Consider the following 24191-nt stretch of genomic DNA (forward strand, 5'->3'; position numbering starts at 1 on the left):
CCCCCTAAACTTGTGATGACTCTAGGAAGCTTCTTACCGACCCCTCAAAAGGGCCTGGATGCCACTTTTCTTTCTATTTATGATCTGTAGGGAATATATCCCAAAATGTTTCAATGCACCATGATATAATTTTTTTGGAAATTCTTAAATTCAATTTGTGCCTATAATGTCATTTTTTGAATAATGAGTTTCCCGTTAGGATACATGTATACCAGGAAGACATTCTAGTGTTTATAGTGTAGTGAGAGCCAAGCCTGACCTTTTCCTGCTGAAGTTAAAGGGGGTCTACCACCTCCCCCAGGCATTGTAATCTGCTGGCACCATGTTATGGAGAAATGAAGATTTCCAATACATCTTTCTTATTTCTTCTTTTGATATGCTAATGAGGTTGTGGTCGTTAGTGTCGTGGTCACTTCCTAAGCATCGACAACACTACTATTCCCATCTTAATAACCTCTTACCCCTTCTTCCATCTCACAAGACACATCTTTTTATCTGTGGTTTCACGCAGGAATGAATAGCAGTGCACTGGATCCTTAGGACATAATCCACCAACTGTCTCATTAGCATACAGATTATAATAGATATTTATAATAATGGATCTTTATAATAAAGATATGTTGAATATTATAGTGAATTTCATGCTGTCTGGGTATAATGTCTGAGTATAATGCCTGTGGAGGGTAAACAATGTATTTCCAGTCGTATTTATCTTTACAGGAATCAAGAAAAAATGTTAAAAAATTGGTAAAGAAACTTAACGAAGATCTTATATTTACTAGAGAGTTTTGATTCTTGAAGGAATTGCTTTTTATGATTACTTTAATGCGTGACCATAAATATGGGGTCTGACCGGACTCCATTTGAATGGGGCCAATACGTGTTTATATTTAACGTCAGAAAATTTGGATCTTTCCAGGTATTTCCATGTTTTCTTTGTAAGTTTACATCCATCTCCTATATATTTCCATGTTGGGTCCAAAATGATCTGAAAAAAATAATTCCAAGAAGAAGGATCTGCCGTTACGTGTTCCATGAAATAGAAGGCTCCACCCTGGAATAGTGGGAGATAAAGAAACCACATTAAACCCAATTGCTAATAAAGCATTCTTTCATCTTAATTTTACTGGTATAGGTACATATGACCCCATTTAATGCATGTTAACTATTGCAAATTTTTTCCTACCTATGTACATCCATAATGGGAATTGAAGAATGTGTGGAAGTACAAACCTATGATGCTTATAGGCTCTATTTACTGAATATAGATGGCACTGTAACTACTGGCAGCACTGGTGTGTGTAATGAAGCTTCTCTAGGGCAAATAGGGGAAGAAATAATGAAGGGCATAGGGGAGGAAAATCCCTGTCTCATGATATGGTATATCCAGGTTAAAGGGCTCTGAGCACTTTTATAGGCTCAGTAAGGAGTGGCTGACCTTGCAGCCTTGGAACTGTGACAGTATTTGACTAACGCTTACCCTAGATATGAAGATTTTTTCTCAATGTGTCTGATATTCTGTAAGATTAATAGGAATGAATATGTATTACAGCACATGAAGAATTATCAGTAACAACCAAGAACAACTTCAAGTAGATTCTAGTTCCGGCTCTGACTAACATGTGTTGAGCTTATCAAGCTTAGACAAATAGTTCTCTCTAAGGGTATTTAGATTGATATTAGTCTTTCTCTACAGTAGTATTCATGTGAGAAGCTTCGAGTAGATCTTTATGTGTATGAGGACATCTGAATACCTGCATGATTAAATCTGATCCCACAGTAATCATTCAGTTCAGGTGAGCCACAGTTGGTATATGGTAGCCAGCATATAGATCATGTTTCGCTTTCCAAATACCCCCATTTGAAGTGACCCTTACAGGAGCTGTACAAATATCCTCGGCCATCACAAGGTCAAATCTAGGACTGACTCCCCATGTCATATATACAGAGGTGCCCTGACCCTCCTCTTTTATTGTGGCAGGAGCTTTTTCCTTCTCGCTGGGGGGAATAACAAGTGTGGTTGCAGGGGATATGACCGTAACTGGGCCCGCAGGGGGGCCTGCGGCTGTCACCATTCAATCTCTTTCCCTTCTTCTTGCAGACAGCTGCGGGTCCTCTTGTTAAGCATACATTTTAAGGGTTGTCCTTTTGGCTAAATGACGTAGAAATTGCCTTCTGTTACTATGCTCAGCAGCATGCAGGATGGTGGTCAATCTAAATGGGGCACAACTAAGGCCCATTGCATTTGAACATTGTTTCAGGATTTGTGGTAGCTATATTTTTTTTACAGCTAACACGTGTTTAATCCTGGTATTTTGACCCCCCACATATAGCGGAAGGAGGGCTGCATTAGGACATTTGCCCCAGAGGCCTCTAGGTTTATCACTGCTTCTCACACTTGACAAGACATGGTTACTTGGCTGACAACTATATAAGGTGTCAATTTTAGATAAGTATCTCAGGGTCAGAACATGTTTCAGGTCTGAAAACTTTCCTAAATACATCTAAGCACCAGTCTCTGCACTAGAACAAGCATCATTCTACCCCCGAAAGAGATTGTGACCATGAGACACCAAAGGGACAGCACCCAACATAATCAAAATCCACACAACTAGGCACAACTCCAACTAGAGCTGTGCCTAAATGTTACAGAACCTCATCCGGTGAGCCTCCTACCTATTTTAAGGATTGTAATTTGTCCAGTTTTAATAAAATGCCACAACTCTATGAGTGCTTTTTACTTTCCTCTCCCACTTTACTATTCAATTTTATATAAGGGCTGTCTCATTTAGACTGTGCTTCATAGGTTTTGTCAAACTTTCCAAGAGTTTAGATAGCATCAGTACACAGTTTTTATTGCCATCAAACACATCTGAAGCATCCTATTAAAATGTAGCACCTTAGTCCATTGAATAAAAGATCACAGAGGGGAGGGTTTTATGATAAACAAAAGACAAAATACTAGTGTGAACATAATCGAAAATGAGAGAAAGAAGTTTAGAGGGGAAAGAAACCGAATAATAGAAAATGGAAGATGTGATGACATTTTTTAAGTTTGTAAATAATTCAGTTGAATAACTTATTTTCGCGAAAAATGGGGGATATTAAAACATAGCTATTATTGATACTTAGTTAAAAATGGTTGGCATATACATTAATAGCAGGGCAACTCACATACAACAGCGTGTTGATCGCTTTCTATATGTATTAAAAAGGATGGGTCACATAACTTGACCTCTATCTTTATCTAACTTTATCTAACTTTATCTCTATGCAACTATTGTTAGGTGTTGCAGATGCTCTCACATAAACCTCATCTGCGACCCCACCAAACAAATTGCCCATTGGGAATTCTGATGGCACTAGCAACAATGGACCACCTCTTAGGTCACAGGTAGGAGCAGGAATCCCCCTATTTAAACACCTTTTAGTATATAGTACAGTAAAGCATCTGTATTGTATAATCCATATTATAGCCACAAATCCTGTCCTGATCATGGGTCTAATGACCTAACCTAGGGCTCCATTGTGCGGTAAGTTCAAGTCATCAGATCCATTCATGGTATGAAAGTTATGGCCATAATACGGACGATATTATATAACAATCCAAACTGACCATTATAGAGTAATACATCCTCCTCCCCATGTATGAACGTTAGAAAATGACAACCATATTGATTGCTACTCAGCTTTCTCAGGTAGAGAAAGGTAAACCAGCAACCTGCAATTATCCAACTATACAAGGACAATAGCCCTTGGGTAAATTCACCTGCAGTGGTGGATATAACACAGTGGTGAAAAACATCCATGGTCATACACTGTGGTCTACAGTAGGATCTACCATCCAACATGATATACATCTTTCAATCAAACAATATGCTGTGTAATTAGTAATAAAAAGTGTAGACTCACAGGCCTCAGGACCCTATGAACCTCTGCCAGGATGCCATCAATATTGTCCACAGAGCAAAGTACGAGTGTACAGACCACCACATCCATGGAAGCGCTGGCTACTTGGGGCATATTCTCTCCTGGAGCCACCAGGAAGTCTTGGAAACGCACATGGTCATTCTCTGCCACGCTCTTGCTTAAATACGCCTTGAAGTTAGGGTTAGGATCCACACATGTCACTTTGCATCCTGAAGGATAAAACTGGAAGTTTGCTCCTGTGCCACAGCCTAGGTCTAGGACTTTGAGCTCTCCATCAGGTCCTTTAAATTCACTCAAGTTGCTGAATAGTTCCTTCTTATGGTCTTTCATATATTTGTTGTAGTTCTTGGTGACTTTATTCAGGAGGTAAGGTAGGTACCTCTTGGCTATACGATCCCATAGACCCAGCAGTGCAAGTATGTGTATTGGCAGTGAAATAAGAGCAACACATATCTGGAAGAATACAATGTGTAGAGCCATGATCATCGCCTGTACTGTGTAATGTGAGCAGCTTCTCCAGCTAGTACGTGACGTTCTCTACAGTGAGCAGAGGGTGTGACATGTAAGCGGCCTCCTCCTCCTCCATCTGCTGCTGCTAGGCCAAGGAGCAAACACAAGTGATAGTCACCAGCATTATGCCATTGATATGTTGCTTGTAAACAATAAAATAGCAAATTACTGATGATGCAAAGGATCAATGTGTAACAGCCATCTCATAGACTGTAAGCTCATATGAGCAGGGCCTCATTACTTTTATATTATCTGTTATGTCTTATTTTGTTAGAATATGTAACTGATCTGTACAGCGCTGCAGAATATTATTTCACTATATATAAATAAAGATTTATCATCATAAGGGATATTTCAATTATTCCAATATTCCAATGCTGATTTAAAACATTTCGGGTTCCTTGTTCTGGCATACATTCACTGTCATTGAAAGTGTGAAGTGTCGTCACCGCTACCGTGGAATATTTATATGAACTTTATAAAGTTGCTATTTCTGTAATGAAAAGTAGCAAAATTGCTTTTCAGCAGTAAGTTTTGTGGGCTCCCATATCTGTGCACCACTCATTCTACTATTAAAAAAGAAACCTGGTATATAAACCTGGCAAGATAAAATACTTTTATTAAATTGAGATTTTTTTTGTTGTTGTATCAGAGTGCAGCAACATTGAAGGACAGAAGTGTAAGACTTCTCACCGATGTTCTGTTCTGTCCTGGGTTAAGGCTGGAGACAAGCAGAAGGTGATCTCTGTCCTCTATCAGGTACAGGACTTACTGAACATCTACCACCATTTTCTTGGTGGTAGACTGTCCCATAACGTATATATCCACCAAAGAAATGGGGAATCGGATACAGAGTGTCTTTAGAAATTAGAACAATAAACTTTATTAATTACACAGCATGATAAAATCATCTTAAAAACAGGGGCAACAGGAGAGGTAGAAGTTTGTACAAACCAGGAAACACAGTAAACAGGAATTCAATGATTTGTTATATAGGGCATTGCAATAGAAAATATGTGGGTTACAACTGCGTTATATGTGCCCAACCACTTCACAGGATTACAAACAAAGGTAGTTACAACCAGGGGTGCACCTAGCCTTTCTGCTGCCTGAGGCGAGCTATAAAAAGACGCCCCCCCCCCGACTCCATATATGTAATATGTGTCAGGAGTGTCAGGACCAGACCCAGATGCAAAATACATAGAGCATCCCACCGTGTACTATAGAATACACACAGCGAGCTACTACAAAGGACAAATACATACAACAATCCGCCATACAATATAAAATCAATACAGCGTGCCGCCATATGCCATATAATACATACAGCGTGCCGCCATATACCATATAATACATACAGCGTGCCGCCATATACCATATAATACATACAGCGTGCCGCCATATACCATATAATACATAGTGTGCCGCCATATACCATATAATACATACAGCGTGCCGCCATATACCATATAATACATACAGCGTGCCGCCATATACCATATAATACATACAGCGTGCCGCCATATACCATATAATACATAGTGTGCCGCCATATACCATATAATACATACAGCGTGCCGCCATATACCATATAATACATACAGCGTGCCGCCATATACCATATAATACATAGTGTGCCGCCATATACCATATAATACATACAGCGTGCCCCCATATACCATATAATACATACAGCGTGTCGCCATATACCATATAATACATACAGCGTGCCGCCATATGCCATATAATACATACAGCGTGCCGCCATATACCATATAATACATACAGCGTGCCGCCACATACCATATAATACATACAGCGTGCCGCCATATACCATATAATACATAGTGTGCCGCCATATACCATATAATACATACAGCGTGCCGCCATATACCATATAATACATACAGCGTGCCGCCATATACCATATAATACATACAGCGTGCCGCCATATACCATATAATACATAGTGTGCCGCCATATACCATATAATACATACAGCGTGCCGCCATATACCATATAATACATACAGCGTGCCGCCATATACCATATAATACATAGTGTGCCGCCATATACCATATAATACATACAGCGTGCCCCCATATACCATATAGTACATACAGCATGCCGCCATATACCATATAATACATACAGCGTGCAGCCATATACCATATAATACATACAGCGTGCCCCCAAATACCATATAATACATACAGCGTGGCGCCATATACCATATAATACATACAGCGTGCCCCCATATACCATATAATACATACAGCGTGCCCCTATATACCATATAATACATACAGCGTGCTGCCATATACCATATAATACATACAGCTTGCAGCCATATACCATATAATACATACAGTGTGCCCCCATATACCATATAATACATACAGCATGCAGCCATATACCACATAATACATACAGCGTGCCGCCATATACCATATAATACATACAGGGTGCCGCCATATACCATATAATACATACAGCATGTCCCCATATACCATATAATACATACAGCGTGCCGCCATATACCATATAATACATACAGCATGTCCCCATATACCATATAATACATACAGCGTGCCGCCATATACCATCTAATACATACAGCGTGCCGCCATATACCATATAATACATACAGCATGTCCCCATATACCATATAATACATACAGCATGTCCCCATATTCCATATAATACATACAGCGTGCCCCCATATTCCATATAATACATACAGCGTGCCCCCATATTCCATATAATACATACAGCGTGCCCCCATATACCATATAATACATACAGCGTGCCCCCATATACCATATAATACATACAGCGTGCCGCCATATACCATATAATACATACAGTGTGTCCCCATATACCATATAATACATACAGCGTGCCCCCATATACCATATAATACATACAGCGTGCCGCCATATACCATATAATACATACAGCGTGCCGCCATATACCATATAATACATACAGTGTGCCACCATATACCATATAATACATACAGCGTGCCGCCATATACCATATAATACATACAGCGTGCCGCCATATACCATCTAATACATACAGCGTGCCGCCATATACCATATAATACATATAGCGTGCAGCCATATACCATATAATACATACAGCGTGCCCCCATATACCATATAATACATACAGCGTGCCCCCATATACCATATAATACATACAGTGTGCCGCCATATACCATATAATACATACAGCGTGCCGCCATATACCATATAATACATACAGCGTGCCGCCATATACCATATAATACATACAGCGTGCAGCCATATACCATATAATACATACAGCGTGCCCCCATATACCATATAATACATACAGCGTGCCCCCATATACCACATAATACATACAGCGTGCCGCCATATACCATATAATACATACAGTGTGCCCCCATATACCATATAATACATACAGCGTGCCGCCATATACCATATAATACATACAGCGTGCCGCCATATACCATATAATACATACAGCGTGCAGCCATATACCATATAATACATACAGCGTGCAGCCATATACCATATAATACATACAGCGTGCCCCCATATACCATATAATACATACAGCGTGCCCCCATATACCACATAATACATACAGCGTGCCGCCATATACCATATAATACATACAGTGTGCCCCCATATACCATATAATACATACAGCGTGTCGCCATATACCATATAATACATACAGCGTGCCGCCATATACCATATAATACATACAGCGTGCCGCCATATACCATATAATACATACAGCGTGCAGCCATATACCATATAATACATACAGCGTGCCCCCATATACCATATAATACATACAGCGTGCCCCCATATACCATATAATACATACAGTGTGCCGCCATATACCATATAATACATACAGTGTGCCCCCATATACCATATAATACATACAGAGTGCCGCCATATACCATATAATACATACAGCGTGCCGCCATATACCATATAATACATACAGCGTGCCGCCATATACCATATAATACATACAGCGTGCCACCATATAGTATATTTTACATGGTGGCACACTGAATGTACACACATACATACACATATATAAACAGTATATACAGCAAATATACAGACATACATATACAGAATCTATATATTACACACATACAAAACACACAGACACATCTATGCATAGATACATTCATACACACACATATATATACACATACATAGAAGTTACCTTCACTCTTTTCTTCTTTTCTCGTCGGCCTTGTCCTCCGGTGGGGGGGGTTGCCGGGGAGGTGAGAACCGCAGCCGGGGTGGGGAAGGGGATGTCGGAGCCGGAGGGGGGGGCGGAAACGGAGCGGGGGGGGGGCAGAAACGGAGCGGGGGGGGGGGGAGGGGAACGGGGGGCGACCAGCGTGGACACTGGGCTGGGGCAGGGACTGGTACCTGTGCCGGGCGGTCGGATGTGGTAGGCGGGCCTCGGGGGTGGAAGCGTCGGCTGGCGCACAGGTACATGTGCCGGCCGCGCACGTGTTGAATGGATGGGCGGGACGCGCATTTGCCCGCGCATTTGTACCTGTGCCGGGTGTTTGGATATGAAGGGCGGGCCGCTGGGGGAAGTGTCGGCCTGCGCGCTGGTACAGGTGCCGGTCGCCGGCGGGTGAATATGATGGGCGGCGGTAATGTTGGGGGGGGAGTTTGGGGGGTGGTAAGATGTGCCGGCTGGAACACTTGCCAGCGGGCGGGAGCCCGACGCCGCCCCCTAGTCTAGCAGGAGGCGCGCCGCCTGAGGCGAGAATCTCAACTCGCCTCATGGCAGGTGCGCCCCTGGTTACAACTAATAGCCTATAAAAGTATGAGTTAGGTACATTTATATGTATACCTGTGAGCTGGATACCTGTGTACAAAGTTACCTGGTATGCGAGAGACCCCAGGGTCTTCCCTCAGATAGTGTATGAAATGTCCTTTATAGAATTCATTCTTCTATGTGAAATCATGTCACGGATCGCGGGTGCACTAGTGCCCCACTCTGTGATGCTGGCGCTGCCCTGGCCCTGGACTTACCTCTCCTTGCTCCTGCTCTCATCCGTTCTAGGGCCTGCATGCATCCCCGCGGTCTAGGGCGCACGGCGGTACGAGATTTAAAGGGGTCTGCATTTAATCCGGCGGCTCCCATCATTCCCCGCCAGATATTCAAATTATTCCTGTGTAGAGAAAGCCCTCCTGTGTCTCCAGCGTTTCTGTGTCTCCAGCATTCCGGTGTCTCCGGTGTGTTCCCGTGTTCCGTTCCTGTGTATCCTGCGTTCCAGTTCCTCCTCCTGTGTTCCCGTGATCCTGATCCTGCATTCCTGTTCCATGTGCCAGTCCGTTCATGTGTTCCTGTCATGAGTCCTAATGTTCCTTTCAGCGCTGTTCTCCTTCTGTCACCCCGGGGTCGGACTGTCTCCTGCATTGCTACCTTGGCTGTCACCGCGGGCTAGTCACACCTGTGGAATGTAAGAACAAATAGAAAAAATACCACATCCCATCAAATGTCTGTAAGTGACATTTCTAGCATAACATAGTAAACTTTTGTCAAGGTCTAAAATGAGCTAGCAGCGTGTCCTGTGAGCCGGTATATGCAATATGGAATGTGCAAAAAGACAGGATTCTGTACAGCGCTACTCAATTATATAGATTGCTTATTTAGAAAAAACTGTGCAAAGTGGACAACGCGTTTCGGGTCGAACCGCTCCCTTCTTCTATATACTAAACTCCAACCTAACCCTTCTACTACAAGGGTGTTTTGACACTATCTTGGACCACCTATTGTGATTACCATCCCACAACCGTCCTCGATGAGCCAGGCTTTTCAGAATACTGTCTCCACTGTATGGAGCTGAAGAAGGCAGCGGTTCGTCCTGAAACGCACTGTCCACTTTGTACTGTTTTTTCTAAATAAGCTATCTATGTAATTGAGTAGCGGACCTGCAGAAAAGAGCGGTTCGCCCGAAACACGTTATCCACTTTGTACTGTTTTTTCTATATAAATGATGTATATAATTGAGTAGCGTGGTCCAGAATCCTGTCTTTTTGCACTGTTGACCTATCGCACCTGTGGAACGACCTGGTGGTACCCCGCAGCAGCAAGACCATTACCCTTTGTGGAGGGATCTGGTGAAGACCAGGTGTCACTTAGACTCTGGTCCCAGGTGTCGGCTAGTAACATCTCACGCAATGGTCCAGAGGGTCCACAGACTCTGAATCCTGACAGTAAGATCCGGCTATGGACCCCACCAAGGAGCCACGTCAGTTACTGGCTGATCTTTCCGGTGTTGTCGCTCGACAGTCTCAACAGATTGCTTCTTAAGGAGAACTACTAGGCCAAGTTGCTGCTGCCCTTCAACAGCTGCTTGACTCTCAGCCTCAGCATCAGGCTCCTCTGTCTACTCCTGCGGCAGTTCCAGCGACTACCCCTGCGACTTCTCCTGTCATCCCGGCTTGTCCACCGGCACCAGAACTGAGGCTCAGACTTTCTATGCCTGATAAATACGATGAAATGCCAGCACCTAGGGCTTCTGGGAGAAGTGTCCCTAGGTGTGAATTCAGCTTCTCCACGCCTGACTGTTCCAGTGCTCCTCAGTGTTGGTACCAGCGCTCCCATGCAAGTCTCAGCATTCCTGAACTCTGGTTCCGTGGGGAACTTTGTGGATGCTGCTCTAGACTCCTGGCATCACATTCCGGGGTTCCCCTCAAGCAACCCCTTGTTATTTCCTTAGTAAGCTTCTTTCCAATCCGGTCCAGTACCTCATTGAACCTATCCATCTCAAACTTGGAGTCCTACATCTAGAAAGACTAGTCTTCTATGTACTGCCTCGCTCCACATCATCTATTCTTTTGGGTATTCCATGGCTACAACTCCATGCTCTGGTCCTTAATTTGAAAACTGGTGAGATCCTGCGTTGGGGCCCTGAATGCCAATTTTGATGTATGGGGGCACCACTTTCGGTCCTGACTTCTTCTGTGTCTTCCAAGTCTCTGGAGGGTCTTCCAGCTTGTTACCAGGACTTTAGAGATGTTCTTTCTTAAAAACAAGCAGAGACTTTGCCATTACATTGTCCCTATGATTGCCCTGTGGATCTCCTACCGGGTGCCTTTCTTCCCAGAGGTCGTGTCTATCCTCTTTCTGTTCCCGAAGCGGCTGCCACATCAAGGAGAACCTGAAAAGGGGTTTAATACGCAAGTCCTCCTCTCTGGCTGCCGTGGGGTTCTTCTTTGTCACCTAGAAGGACGGCTCCTTATGTCCCTGCATAGACTATAGCGGGCTAAAAAATGCTTCCCCATGCCGTTAATTACAGAACTCTTTGATCGCCTGCGTGGTTCCAGGGTGTTCTCCAAGCTGGATCTCCGTGGTGCTTACAATCTCATCCGGACCTGCAAAGGTGACGAGTGGAAGTCGGGGTTCAATACCTGGGACGGGCACTTTGAAAATTTTGTGATGCCCTTTGGTCTGTGTAATGCCTCTGCTGTCTTTCAGTAGTTTGTGAATTACATTTTTCGGGACCTTCTCTATACGTATTGTGGTCTACCTAGATGACATCCTGGTGTACTCTCCAGAACTTGAGTATGTTGTTGGAGAGGAACCAGCTCCTCGGCACAGGAGCAGCTCCGGCGGATCTTTTGGAGCTACCTCCCAGCAAGATGTATGTGCAACATCCCCCACCGGGGCCTAGCCTTTTCTCGGGGCCTGGAGTCAGCCGGGGCCCGCAGTACCTGAGTGGCTGGCGGTTGCGGCCTAGGCACGCTAGTGTCACGGTGCTTGGTATGGGGAACCGGAGGGCTGTCCTACAGCCTGGCAGGTCTCCAGCAGGGTGGTGTTGGCAAGAAATGATGAGGGAGAGGCTGCTATAGCGGATCTCCCTGGGGCGACCCTTTGGTGTCTAGAGTATGAGTCTCTGTGTGGTGGACAGGGTGCCTGTGATGATGGTAGTTGTAGTAGCAGGGACCAGACGGAGGCAGAGGTTGAACAAAAACAACTTACAGTTCTTTATTGGAACCGACAGTGGATTTCTGAGATGTACTTGGAGGGAGCCACAGGAGGTAGATCGCCAGCCAGGATGCAGAGGGCAGGCTGGGAGGTAGCCGTGTCCTAATAGGAAGCTTCAGCTTGTCCTGGAGTGGTTCAGGTATCACCCTGGAAGGTAGGATGATACCCCTTTCCTCTCTCTGTCTAACTCACTGCTTGGTCTCACTGAACTGACTGTTGGAAATCTCCAACCGTCACTTTTTCTCAGCTCTTGGTCATGTGGTGGTTACTCCTCCAATTACATCCCAGCTTACAATACATTAGGATAAGACATGTGATTGGAGGACACATTTTACATCACATAAAGCAATTAACTCCTGCCTTACCAGGCAGGATCTACCACTGCAGAGTTCATCTGTGTTATCTAGTGTTATGTAGTGACATGCTGTGAGGCTAATCAGACCCTACACAGGCTGCAAGCTACATGGTGGGACGTATTTGCAAACACAGCTCTGCCTTGCATCGGCGAGGGTGTTGCATATGTTAGACCTGCACCTGCACTCAGGGGTGCAACATTCCATGGCCCTCGTCTCCTGCTACTACTGGTGGCCAGATCTGGTCAAAGATGTTCGGGAGTTTGTGGGATCCTGCTCCTCCTGTGCCTGCAACATAGCCTCTCATCTCAAACGGATGGACTGTTACTTCCATTGCTGATACCCAGTCGCCCGTGGTCTCACGTGGCAATGGACTTTAACACTGATCTGCCTGTCTACTCGGGCAGTACTGTCAACTGGGTGGTGACTGACCGGTTTTCCAAGATGTCCCCTTTTGTTCCCCTCCCAGGTCTTCCGTCTTCCCCACAGCCTGCCAGTTTGTTCTTCAAACATATCTTCCGTCTGTATGGTCTTCCGCTGCACATTGTGTCGATTGATGAGTCCAGTTTGTGTCCAAATTCTGGCGTTACTTGCGTAAACTAGTTAACCTTGACTTTTCTTCTGCCTACCACTCTCAGTCGAATGGTTAAGTAGAGAGGATGAACCAGACTTTGGACTGTTACACCCGCCACTTCGTCTAAGCCCATCAAGATAACTAGGCTGATCTTCCACCATGGGCTGAGGTCTCCTACAATTCCCTTGACTTGGGGTCTACTGGCTCGGTTCCATTCTTTGTGGTCTACGGACGTTTTCCTCGCCCTCCTCTTCCACTGTCTACTCCCTCTGATGTCCCAGCGGGAGTGCAGGACCTCAAGTCTATTTGGGACCAGACCCACCAGTCCCTTTTACGAGCCACAGACCACACCAAAACCTAGGCTGATAAGAAATGTTGAGCTTCTCCTATCTTCTCTCCTGGTGACAAGGTGTGGTTTTCCTCCAGATACGTCCGGCTTAAGATACCCAGTTACAAACTTGGTCCCCAGTTCCTTGGACCCTTTGAGGTAATCAATAGCATCAATCAAGTGGCCTACAAGCTCCGCCTTCCTCCTTCTATGCGCATCCGAAACTCCTTCCATGTCTTCCTCCTGAAGCCAGTCGTCTTGAACCGCTTCTCTCGGCAATATCCTCCTCCTGCTCCTGAGGCGGATTCCCCGGATGTGTAGAGAGTGTTAGGGAGGTTCTGGACATGAAATCTTTGAGAGGTAAGAGGTTCTTCCTTGTAGAATGGAAAGGGTTCGGGCCCGAAGAGAGATCCTGGCACGCGCCGGTACTCAGAGATTTAAAGGGCCAGCTCACAGGTGATTGGCCCTGGCCACTTCCAGGTCTGCAATTAATCCGGTGGCTGCCATTATCTTCAAGCCATTCCTGTGAAGAGAAAGCCCTCCTGTGTCTCCAGCATTCCTGTGAAGAGAAAGCCCTCCTGTGTCTCCAGCATTCCTGTGTCTCCAGCATTCCTGTGTCTCCAGCGTTCCTGTGTCTCCAGCGTTCCTGTGTCTCCAGTGTGTTCCCATGTTCTGTTCCTGTGTATCCTGAATTCCAGTTCCGTTCCTGTGTCCCCGTGATCCTGCTCCTGTGTTCCTGTTCCGTGTGCAAGTCCGTTCCTGCATTCCTTTTCCGTTTGCCAGCTCCTGTGTTCCTGCCATGAGTCCTAGTGTTCCTTCCAGCACTGTTCTCCTGCTGTCATCCCTGTCATCCTGCATTGCTAACTTGGCTGCCACCGCGGGCTATGGTGAAGACCAGGTGCCACTTAGGCTAGTACCATCTCCCGTGGTGGTCCTGACACCCATTTACCTATTAAAAATTGCTTCAAAAGTTGCATAAAAATGAGGTGGGAAGTCATGCAAATGCTGGGATCTTTTGAAATAGCAGATCTGTCATTGCCAGATTGATGATTAATAAATACATTGTGGAATACACTGTTAACCTACTCTATAAGGTTTTACCCAGAGTTATTTCACCCATTTACTGATGTCATTTTTTCTTTCAGTTAAATTCCCAGGAAGCTGAAATGACATGAACATGAAAAGAGAACTATCAGGATGAGTGGACTGGAGGGTAGGAGCAGCATAACATATCAATTAAATAACAAAGGCACTTTATATTGCCAACACGTACTCAACCCTTATAAATAACAAAATACCCGTAATTAGGCTGTCAACCCCATCCAATAATGAGGACATACTTCCTGATGGGTGGTAAAAAGGCTGCATCTCTTTCATTTTTTAGAGTGAATACTTTAAACAATCATAAACAAACATAAGGCACATTATTTTGTAGTCGCTCTGCCTGAAACGGACTGCCCAGACGGACTCCCATCCGGCACTACGGACTTCCAGGCGGTTTTAAGTTCTTTCATTTCTACTAGCTGCGACTTGAAGAACACTAAAACACAAGAGAACAGCAACAGCACACAAACCATAAGAGATAGGGAATTCTGGAAGCAGTCCTGCCTTCCCTCCCTAATGGAGCATCTATGGCTTTAAGTCTCCACATGCCTTTAAGGTGGCCTTAATTGGCATTGTCTCCTTAAGGAGAACACCTACTGTCTGATCCTAGTCAATAGCCTCTCACACAGCCAAATCAGTTCCTTACACTGTACTGAGGAGACCCAACCAGGTCGAAACAGTGCTGTCTACAGTTGGGAGTCTGTTCCTTATGGAATAGATATAATGGTTTGGCTTAATCCCACATCATATTTTTAGACTTCTTGTAGGTCATACTTGATGTTAAGGGGGCTGCCTTTCAAGGTAGCAAAAGGAGGTATTGTTTTCCATTTAACACCTTGGAAAACTTATTTGCATTATTCCCAGAATTCCCGAGTGGAGCATCTATGGCTTTAAGTCTCCACATGCCTTTAAGGTGGCCTTAATTGGCATTGTCTCCTTAAGGAGAACACCTACTGTCTGATCCAGGCGGGGTAAGCAGGGAGGAGAGAATATAAAGGCTAGGGGGAGGGGAGGTGAGAGGGAAGATCCCCCTTCTTAAAGTGCAATCACCCCTTTGTAAACATAAATATAAACTCAGGACACCCCCAGTCAGTGGATACCCTCCTTAAACAGTCCCATTGCGGGACTGTATAAAATTACAGGTAGTCCTGGGATGTCTGCAAATGGAAAATCGTTAAATATGGATGTAAAACAATGGGCAATAATACTATTTTATTAAACTCGTCTATCACAGATCACAGCCCAACGCCCAAGAGGAATCCAGGAGGAGGAGACGGCCGATGATATCCTGCACCTAGAATATAGGACTACTTTATAATGACTCCTGGGTAACATCGTCTTATCCTCTTAACTAGACAGAAATAATTGCTTTTTCTACAAACAGATGTAACAGATTGTATATGTAAAAGTGTTCTTTCTGTCACTTATATCTTGTCTTCTGGCCTCCAAGGCTCAAGCCACAGTGACTGTAATGACAAAAAGTTTGTATAATCAATTTAAATGGCATAATCTATGACGACCAATTGTAGGCGCAAATCATAAACTACACCAAATGTATCCCCCAGCATTTGGCACTTGTTGGAGTATTTTTTGCAGTATAACACTATCTTTACACTGTCTTTAAGACACTCCTCTAAAATCTGTCCCAATATTAATGCTATTTCTCAGTTCTTCTATTGAATTTAGATGTAAAGTTCAGAATATTTCATAAGTGATAGATTATCACTCATATATTCTGAAAAAGTCCTGTGAGAAACACATACCTTATGGGAAAAAGCATAAGAGGAACAAGAAAAAGCCAATGTGGCTAACTAGTCTTGTAAGGAAAGCAATAAGCGAGAAAGATAAGGCGTTTAAGGTGCTAAAACGAAAATCTGTGTATTTGGGTAAGTAATTGGCTTAGTGATAGAAAACAGAGGATTGTCATTAATGGCACATTCTCAGATTGGGTTGACATCACAGGGGTCAGTATTGGGGCCACTTCTTTTTAATATTTTTATTAATGACCTTGTAGTGGGTTTACACAGTCAAGTTTCAATATTTGCAGATGATACTAAGCTGTGTAAAGTAATAAATACTGAGGTCGATAGTTTAGCATTACAGAGGGATTTGTGGAAGCTTGAGGAGTGGGCAGAGAAATGGTTGATGAGGTTTAATGTAGATAAATGTAAAGTTATGCACTTGGGCCACGGAAACAAAGGGTATAATTATGTTCTAAACGGTCAATTACTTAGTAAAACTGGAGCTGAAAAGGACTTGGGGAAATTGGTGGATGGTAAACTTAATTTTAGTGACCAGAGCCAGGCGGCTGCTGCTAAAGCAAATAAAATTATGGGATGTATCAAGAGAGGAATAGATTCTTATGATAAAGACATAGTTTTGCCCTTGGAATATTGTATACAGTTTTGGGCACCAGTGTATAAAAAGGACATTGTAGAGCTGGAACGGGTGCAGAGGAGAGTAACCATGATTATTAGGAGAATGGGGGATTAGAATACACTGACAGATTACAAAATTTGGGATTATTCAGTTTAGAAAAAAGACGACTGAGGGGAGACCTCATTACAATGTACAAATACCTGAACGGACAGTACAAGGATCTCTCCAAAGATCTTTTTATACCTCGGCCTGTGACCAGGACAAGGGGGCATCCTCTGCGCCTAGAGGAGAGGCGATTTTACCATCAACATAGACAAAGGTTCTTTACTGTAAGAGCAGTGAGACTATGGAACTCTCTGCCGCAGGAGGTTGTTATGGCCGACTCTATGTACATGTTCAAGAGAGGCCTGGATGCCTTTCTGGAGAGAAAAAATATCACGGGTTATGGGGATAAAACATTTATTTAATTCTTGAAGGTTGGACTTGATGGACTTGTGTCTTTTTCCAGCCTTATATACTATGATACTATGAAACAGATAAAACAGAGGTAATCTTATCTGTGCAATGTTTCTAGAAGATGACTACATCAGGTTCTTCCTACACAGGAAAAGAATAGCAAATTGTTTCAGATTTCTACAAAACATAATGGGGCTCATTTACTAAGGGTCTGAACGCTGCATTTTCGTTGGGTTTGCCGAATATTTCTGTTTTGCACCGAATTGCCCCAGGATTTTCGCACACGCGATCGGATTGTGGCGCATTGGCGCCAGCTTTCACTCAACAGAAATCGGAGGGCGTGCCTGTCGGACAACCTGACGGATTTAGAAAAAACTCTGAATTTTAAAAACGAAATTGTGTCGCAAGATCAGAACTTACATGCATCAGGAAGAAGAAGGTGAACTCCGGCGGACCTCGGCGCAGCAGCGACACCTGCTGGATATCGGTCGCACGACCTTACTGAATCCCGGCAGACCCGAATCTTCGTCGGACAATGCGCCGCGGGATTGCGACTGGACCGGGTAAGTAAATGTGCAGGAATAATAGTTGTTACACATATATTTATAAATACCCAAATGTACAGAATTATATTACTGCATTATACTATGTATTAGGAAATCTACTAGTAGCTAATACCTTCTCAAAAGAAAGACTGTGTAGAGAGGAATATCATACTTTCTTCTCTCCTTGTCTCTAAGTATCAGCTGAATATATTCTGTGGCACTGTAAACTATGAAGTTAATTAGTCATTCACATATGAATTATAAGACTGGTGCCCTGAATTACTGGCAAAGACCCCCTGACACAGGAACATGCACTCGCTGCAGTCACTTTCTAAATGTAGTGGGTCAATACTGAAGCCAATTACTACAGAAGCTGTGGAGGGTCAATGCTGCAGCCAGTGATTGGTTCAGAGCTTTATACATCAGGTATATCATTGCTGATGCAATAATAAAGACCATTACAGAATCTGGAAGGATCGGAATCAGATAAGTGGGGATTGTATTTTTACTTTTCATTTTTTGGTTTCATTTTCTTACTTGGAGTTTGAAGAGGGCACACTGTTTGGCATGAGATCTATCCCTGCATGGATTTGGACTAAGAGAGACTGGCTCCATCATCAACACAAACTATTGATAAACAGAATGTGGTAAGTAACAGAATACAGAAACAATATGAACTTTGATAAAAAGTCTGTGATGATAATAATCTTTCTGAAAACTTATTCTAGATCATGGCATAAGATCCAACCACCGGGCATGGAAGAGAGAAAGATCAGACTATTAATGGGCCATAGAGGAGAGATGATGGAGAGAGTTCAGCATGAGAGGTCCAAGGATCATCCCTCCACCCGTCCTACATCCATTCAAGAAGGAAGACAGACCCAGAGGAGGAACCCAAAACCAACATTCATAACACTCTCAAGTAAGTACAGCATTAGTACATCAAGAGGTTTTGAAATAAGATAAAGGTTTTTTTGCTTTTTGATGCTGATGGACTAGCCATAGGTTGTGTCATCCAGAGAATAATCAATATAAGATCAGTCAAGATTCAGCCACTGCACTGAGAATGGAGCTGTACTTTTGGATAATTTCATAGCTCATCCCATCACTCTTTGTATTGCAGGTCAGCGATGATTTGTTCTTATTATGTCAATCACATTATAAATAGAAATATATCACTAAAGTGACAACCAAATGGAAGATCTTGTAACATAGTAAACCTGTTATTAAAGGTTTCCTGCATTCATTTCTATTCATTTCATTTCTATTATGAAGTGGTAATGTATGCTTTATGGTGACACACACCCTCACTGATTACTGGGTGCAGACAATGCAATGTCACCATTTCCTTTGACCCATCTGATGCCATTGACTGAGCAGTGAGGTCATTAGCACCACCTGGGTCATAGAGAGGATACTGGCAGTATTGCATGGTGGAGGTAAGAGGGAGCTTGGTAGGTGAGTATACATTTTTTTTTAATTTTCTGCTGTGCTGGGCTACCTATATGCTGGGGGCATATTTTGAGATACCTATATACAGAGGCAATGTGCTGAGCTACCTGTACACTGGTAGATGTATTGGGCTACCTATATACTGGGGGCTTGTGCCAGGACTAGCTCTATATTTTGGTCTTGTTCTGGTCTACCAATATACTGGGGGCAAGAGCTGGGCTACCTATATACTGGGGGATTGTGCTGTGATACCTATATACTGGGAGGAGTGCCTGGACTACCTATTTACTGGGGACATGTACTGGGCTACCTTTATACTGGTGGCAGATGCTGGCTTACCTATATATTTTAGTCATGTGCTGAGCTACATATATACTTGGGGCATGTGCTGAGTTACCTATATACTAAGAGATGTATTGGGGTACCTATATACTTGGTGAATCTTCCGGGACTACCTACTTGCTGGGATCATGTAATGGGCTACCTAAATACTGGGGCATGTGCTGGCTTACCTAAAGAATGGAGTCATGTGCTAGGTTACCTTTATACTGGAGGCATGATTTGGACTACCTGTATACTGGAGGCATGAGCTGGACAACCTGTATACTGGGGGCATAAGCTGGACTATCTACATACCGGAGGCAAGTGCTGGCTACCTATTTACTGGGGACATTTCCTGGGATAACCATTTTTACTGGGAGCATTTGCTGGGCTGCATATATACTAGGGACACATGCTGGCTTACCTATTTACTGGAGACATGCGTGGGGTTACCTATATACTGGAGTCATGTGCTGGGTTACCTATATACTGGAGGCCTGTGCTGGGCTTCCTATATACTTGCAGCATGAGCTAAGGAACCTGTATATTGAGGGAATATGCTGGGCTTCCTATTTATAGGGTGTGTGCTGGGCTACCTATATACTGGAGGCATGGGCTGGCTCTACATATATATACTAGCTATATACTGGGAGCATGTGTCTTACTACCTATACATATAAAAAAATGTATCAACCTTTGGAGCGAAAAAAAGAACTGTACTGCCTATCCACACATTTTCCAAATATGTATTGCTGCTAGGCTGCATTAACAAAACAACCTTGAGGTTCGCGAACGCCATAACAGAAAATAGAGCCCATAAACATTTGAATAGAAAAATATCAAACAACTTACCCCTGAGGAAGTCGCAATCTGGCGACGTAACGCGTGGGGTGCCTCCAGCCACAGGTTTACTTCTTAGCATTCCTCCATTTACTCTAGCTTGAATTTCAATCTGATGTGCCTATGGTCTTTGTCCGGTGTTGGATTTTTGGACGTCTTACTTTGTGTATCCATGTGTTTCATTTCCATTATGTTTACCTTAATGATGTGATGTTACTTTTGTAATTCTGTTGTTCACATTGGATACTATATAGCAATGCACTTTATAGGACTCCATTCAGGCATACATACTTGAACTGCTGTTTATATCTATTGTAAGGAATTTGCTCATACTGCGGTGCTCTGCACACACCTGTGGCTGTGAGTGGGTCCTTGTTACTGGCTTGGATCCACTCCGTTTTTTGTATATATGTGTACTTGTACACTTTTTAAGTGGTTTTAAAACATATATATTGGACTTTTTTGTATTTGCATATTGAAATAAAGTTTTTGGAATTTGTTGCCTATACACACTTGCCTTTCTCTTTTTTGATTTCCAGCAAAAATATCAAACAAGTCATATAGGTCCCAAATTGATATAAATTAAAACGCCAGCACTTACTGCAAAACTTGCAGGTCTGTACACCAAAGTGTGAAAAAGTTTTTGGCCTCAGAATTTGGCAAAATGGGAAATATTTTTTTTTGTACATTAAATTTTTTAAAAATCTACTAAAACCTAATAAAACCACTCTTGATGTGTATGTCAGGTGGTGCGGCAGCCGGGCAAAACTACAAAAGGTCCGACCTGGCATAGTTTTGCGCAAAAATCTGCTAAAGAAAGTGCACAGGTTTTTAAAAAGTTGCAGGCATTGGGCAGGAACACCCCGTGCCCTAACACTACGCTAGCGGCTGCCTCCCTGTTCGCCCTCCTCACAACTAATAATCACAATTTCTCCCACATAGTTTAGGTTTTTTTTTAAAGATTTTATTTGTCATTTTTCAAAATTACAATGCACAATAGGCAACAACACATCCGCCTCAGGGAAGTATAAGGCACAATCATAAAGTTAGGGTTAGCAGTACAAAGAAATCAATATTAGAGAAATACATCGGTCAGTAATGCAATACCAAGCCTGTATATTGCCTTGCAGAGGGCATCACACTCCCCAAGGCGGAGAAACTCATTCACTCCTCCATTCACACCTCACACACACAGAGCTATCCCTCCTCCTCTCCTGAAGCAGTCTGAGCAGTCACCCACACATCCCAGATCAAGGAAAACCGGTCCGGAGCACCTCTAGCAGTATAAGTGAGTTTGTACATTAATCAGTGATACCCATTTGGCCAATGTGGGGAGCTTAGGAGGCTTCCAATTTAGCAGGATAACCTTCCTCCCATAAAACATTAGTAGCCGGAACAAAATCCTCTCAAATTTTGCTTGGAGGACGTCTCCTACTAGGCCCAGGAGACACACCCGAGGGGAGCAGACACCCGGAAGACCCAGACGCTCGTTGATGTAAGAATGAATGCCCCTCCAATAGCCCTGAATGGACGGGCATTCTCCCACATAATTTAGTAATGACACAAACTCCGGGACAATAGCAGGTGTGGTAAAACCACGTTACTACTAGTTACTAGTTTTTTTTATCTACAAGGCTTTGTTTTATACAGTGTCTTTTAAAATATAAACTCACTTACAAATTGTGAGCGATCTTTCACTCTCTATAGACACAATCTAATGTCCCTATATTCTGCCTTATTGTCCCCTATAAATAAAGCACTTCAGTTGGCTTATGGTATCTCACTGTTACTCTATGGTAGTGATAGAAACACTGCTCCTGGAAGCCTGGAAGTCTTTACATGATCCCGACCAACTATGGCAATCCATGTTCTCACTGTTGCAGAGTTTAAAGGGAACCTGTCATCAGGAGCCCTTATTCTGGCTTCCCTTTGTCCCCATAGAGAATAATGTGCACATTGCCTAACTGTTTAATAAAACTTTCCGATAAAAAAAAAGTTAGATGAAAGTTTACCTTTCTCTCTGCAGAGCTGTGTCCCATGGGAGTGGCCAGTGAGGAGTGCCCTCCCCCCCATCCTCCGGAAACCACTCCATCATGCATCTATTTCAAATAGGAGGGGTTGAAAAAATTTAAATGGGCAGAAATGACAGAGCATTTTACTGAAGGTGGGGGCAGGGCCGCATCTGCCATGAGGCGAGATGAAAATCTCACCTCAGACGGCAGAATGCGGGTCCCTGTAAAGGGCGGCGAAATCGCCCCCACCAGCTAAATAAATCGCGCCTGTCTCTTTAAGACACAGGCACGATTTACATGCGGAGCGACGCAGTGCCTTTCCGGCAGCTGCGTCGCTCCGTTCTAAGCAGTGACACAGACGTCATGACGTCACGGCGCCTGTGTCACTGTGCGGAGCTGCAGCTCACAGGAGAGCCGCGTGAAGACCGGAGCCGCGCCGAGGGAGCAGCTGCCTGCAGATGAGTATGATTTTATTATTTTTCATGTACTTTAATTAAATGTGGGAAGGTTTCATGTTATACTGGGAGGGGGGGGGGTACTATATGGGGCTAGAAAGCGTTTAATACTGGGGGGGGGGACGCTATACATACCATATGGGGCCATAATTATTTTATACTAGGGAGGGGGTGCTATATATATTATTTGGGGCCATAATTATTTTATACTAGGGGGGGGATGCTATATATATTATTTGGGGCCATAATTATTTTATACTAGGGGGGGAGATGCTATATGTATTATTTGGGGCCATAATTCTTTTATACTAGGGGGGGGGGAATGCTATATGTATTATTTGGGGCCATAATTATTTTATACTAGGTGGGGAATGCTATATGTATTATTTGGGACCATAATTATTTTATACTAGGGGGGGTTCTGTATATTTTATTTGGGGACTTGGGGCTATAATTATTTTATACTGGGGGGATGCTATATATATTATATGGGGCCATAATTATTTTATACTGGGGGGGGGATGCTATATATTATATATCACTAAGCTGGGGGGATGTATATGGGATACAGTATATTACTAAGCTGGGGGGCTGTATATGGGATACAGTATATTACTAAGCTGGGGGGCTGTATATGGGATACAGTATATTACTAAGCTGGGGGGCTGTATATGCGATACAGTATATTACTAAGCTGGGGGGATGTATATGGGATACAGTATATTACTAAGCTGGGGGGATGTATATGGGATAGAGTATATTACTAAGCTGGGAGGGGGCTGTATATGGGATACAGTATATTACTAAGCTGGGAGGGGGCTGTATATGGGATACAGTATATTACTAAGCTGGAGGCTGTATATGGGATACAGTATATTACTAAGCTGGGAGGATG

General features: G+C 43.4%; 1 protein-coding gene across 1 annotated transcript; it reads right to left on the bottom strand.

Moving 5' to 3' along the window:
• Positions 1 to 687: 687 nt before the first annotated feature.
• On the bottom strand, positions 688 to 4469 carry LOC140117737 (thiol S-methyltransferase TMT1A-like). The gene is made up of 2 exons (XM_072134749.1): positions 3913 to 4469; positions 688 to 1054 (listed from the first exon to the last, which is right to left on the bottom strand). The coding sequence occupies exons 1-2, from the start codon at positions 4414 to 4416 to the stop codon at positions 818 to 820; spliced, it is 741 nt and encodes a 246-aa protein (XP_071990850.1). The 5' UTR covers positions 4417 to 4469; the 3' UTR covers positions 688 to 817.
• Between the last annotated feature and the right edge of the window lie 19722 nt (positions 4470 to 24191).

The sequence above is a fragment of the Engystomops pustulosus genome, chromosome 2, assembly GCF_040894005.1.
Source record: "Engystomops pustulosus chromosome 2, aEngPut4.maternal, whole genome shotgun sequence".
Taxonomy (NCBI): Eukaryota; Metazoa; Chordata; class Amphibia; order Anura; family Leptodactylidae; genus Engystomops; species Engystomops pustulosus.

Coding starts and splice junctions, on each gene's coding strand:
- LOC140117737 (XM_072134749.1), bottom strand. CDS start 4,416: ATGATCATGGCTCTACACATTGTATTCTTCCAGATATGTGTTGCTCTT. Junction 1,055..3,912: donor TTCATAGGGTCCTGAGGCCT/GTGAGTCTACAC, acceptor CCACTATTCCAG/GGTGGAGCCTTCTATTTCAT.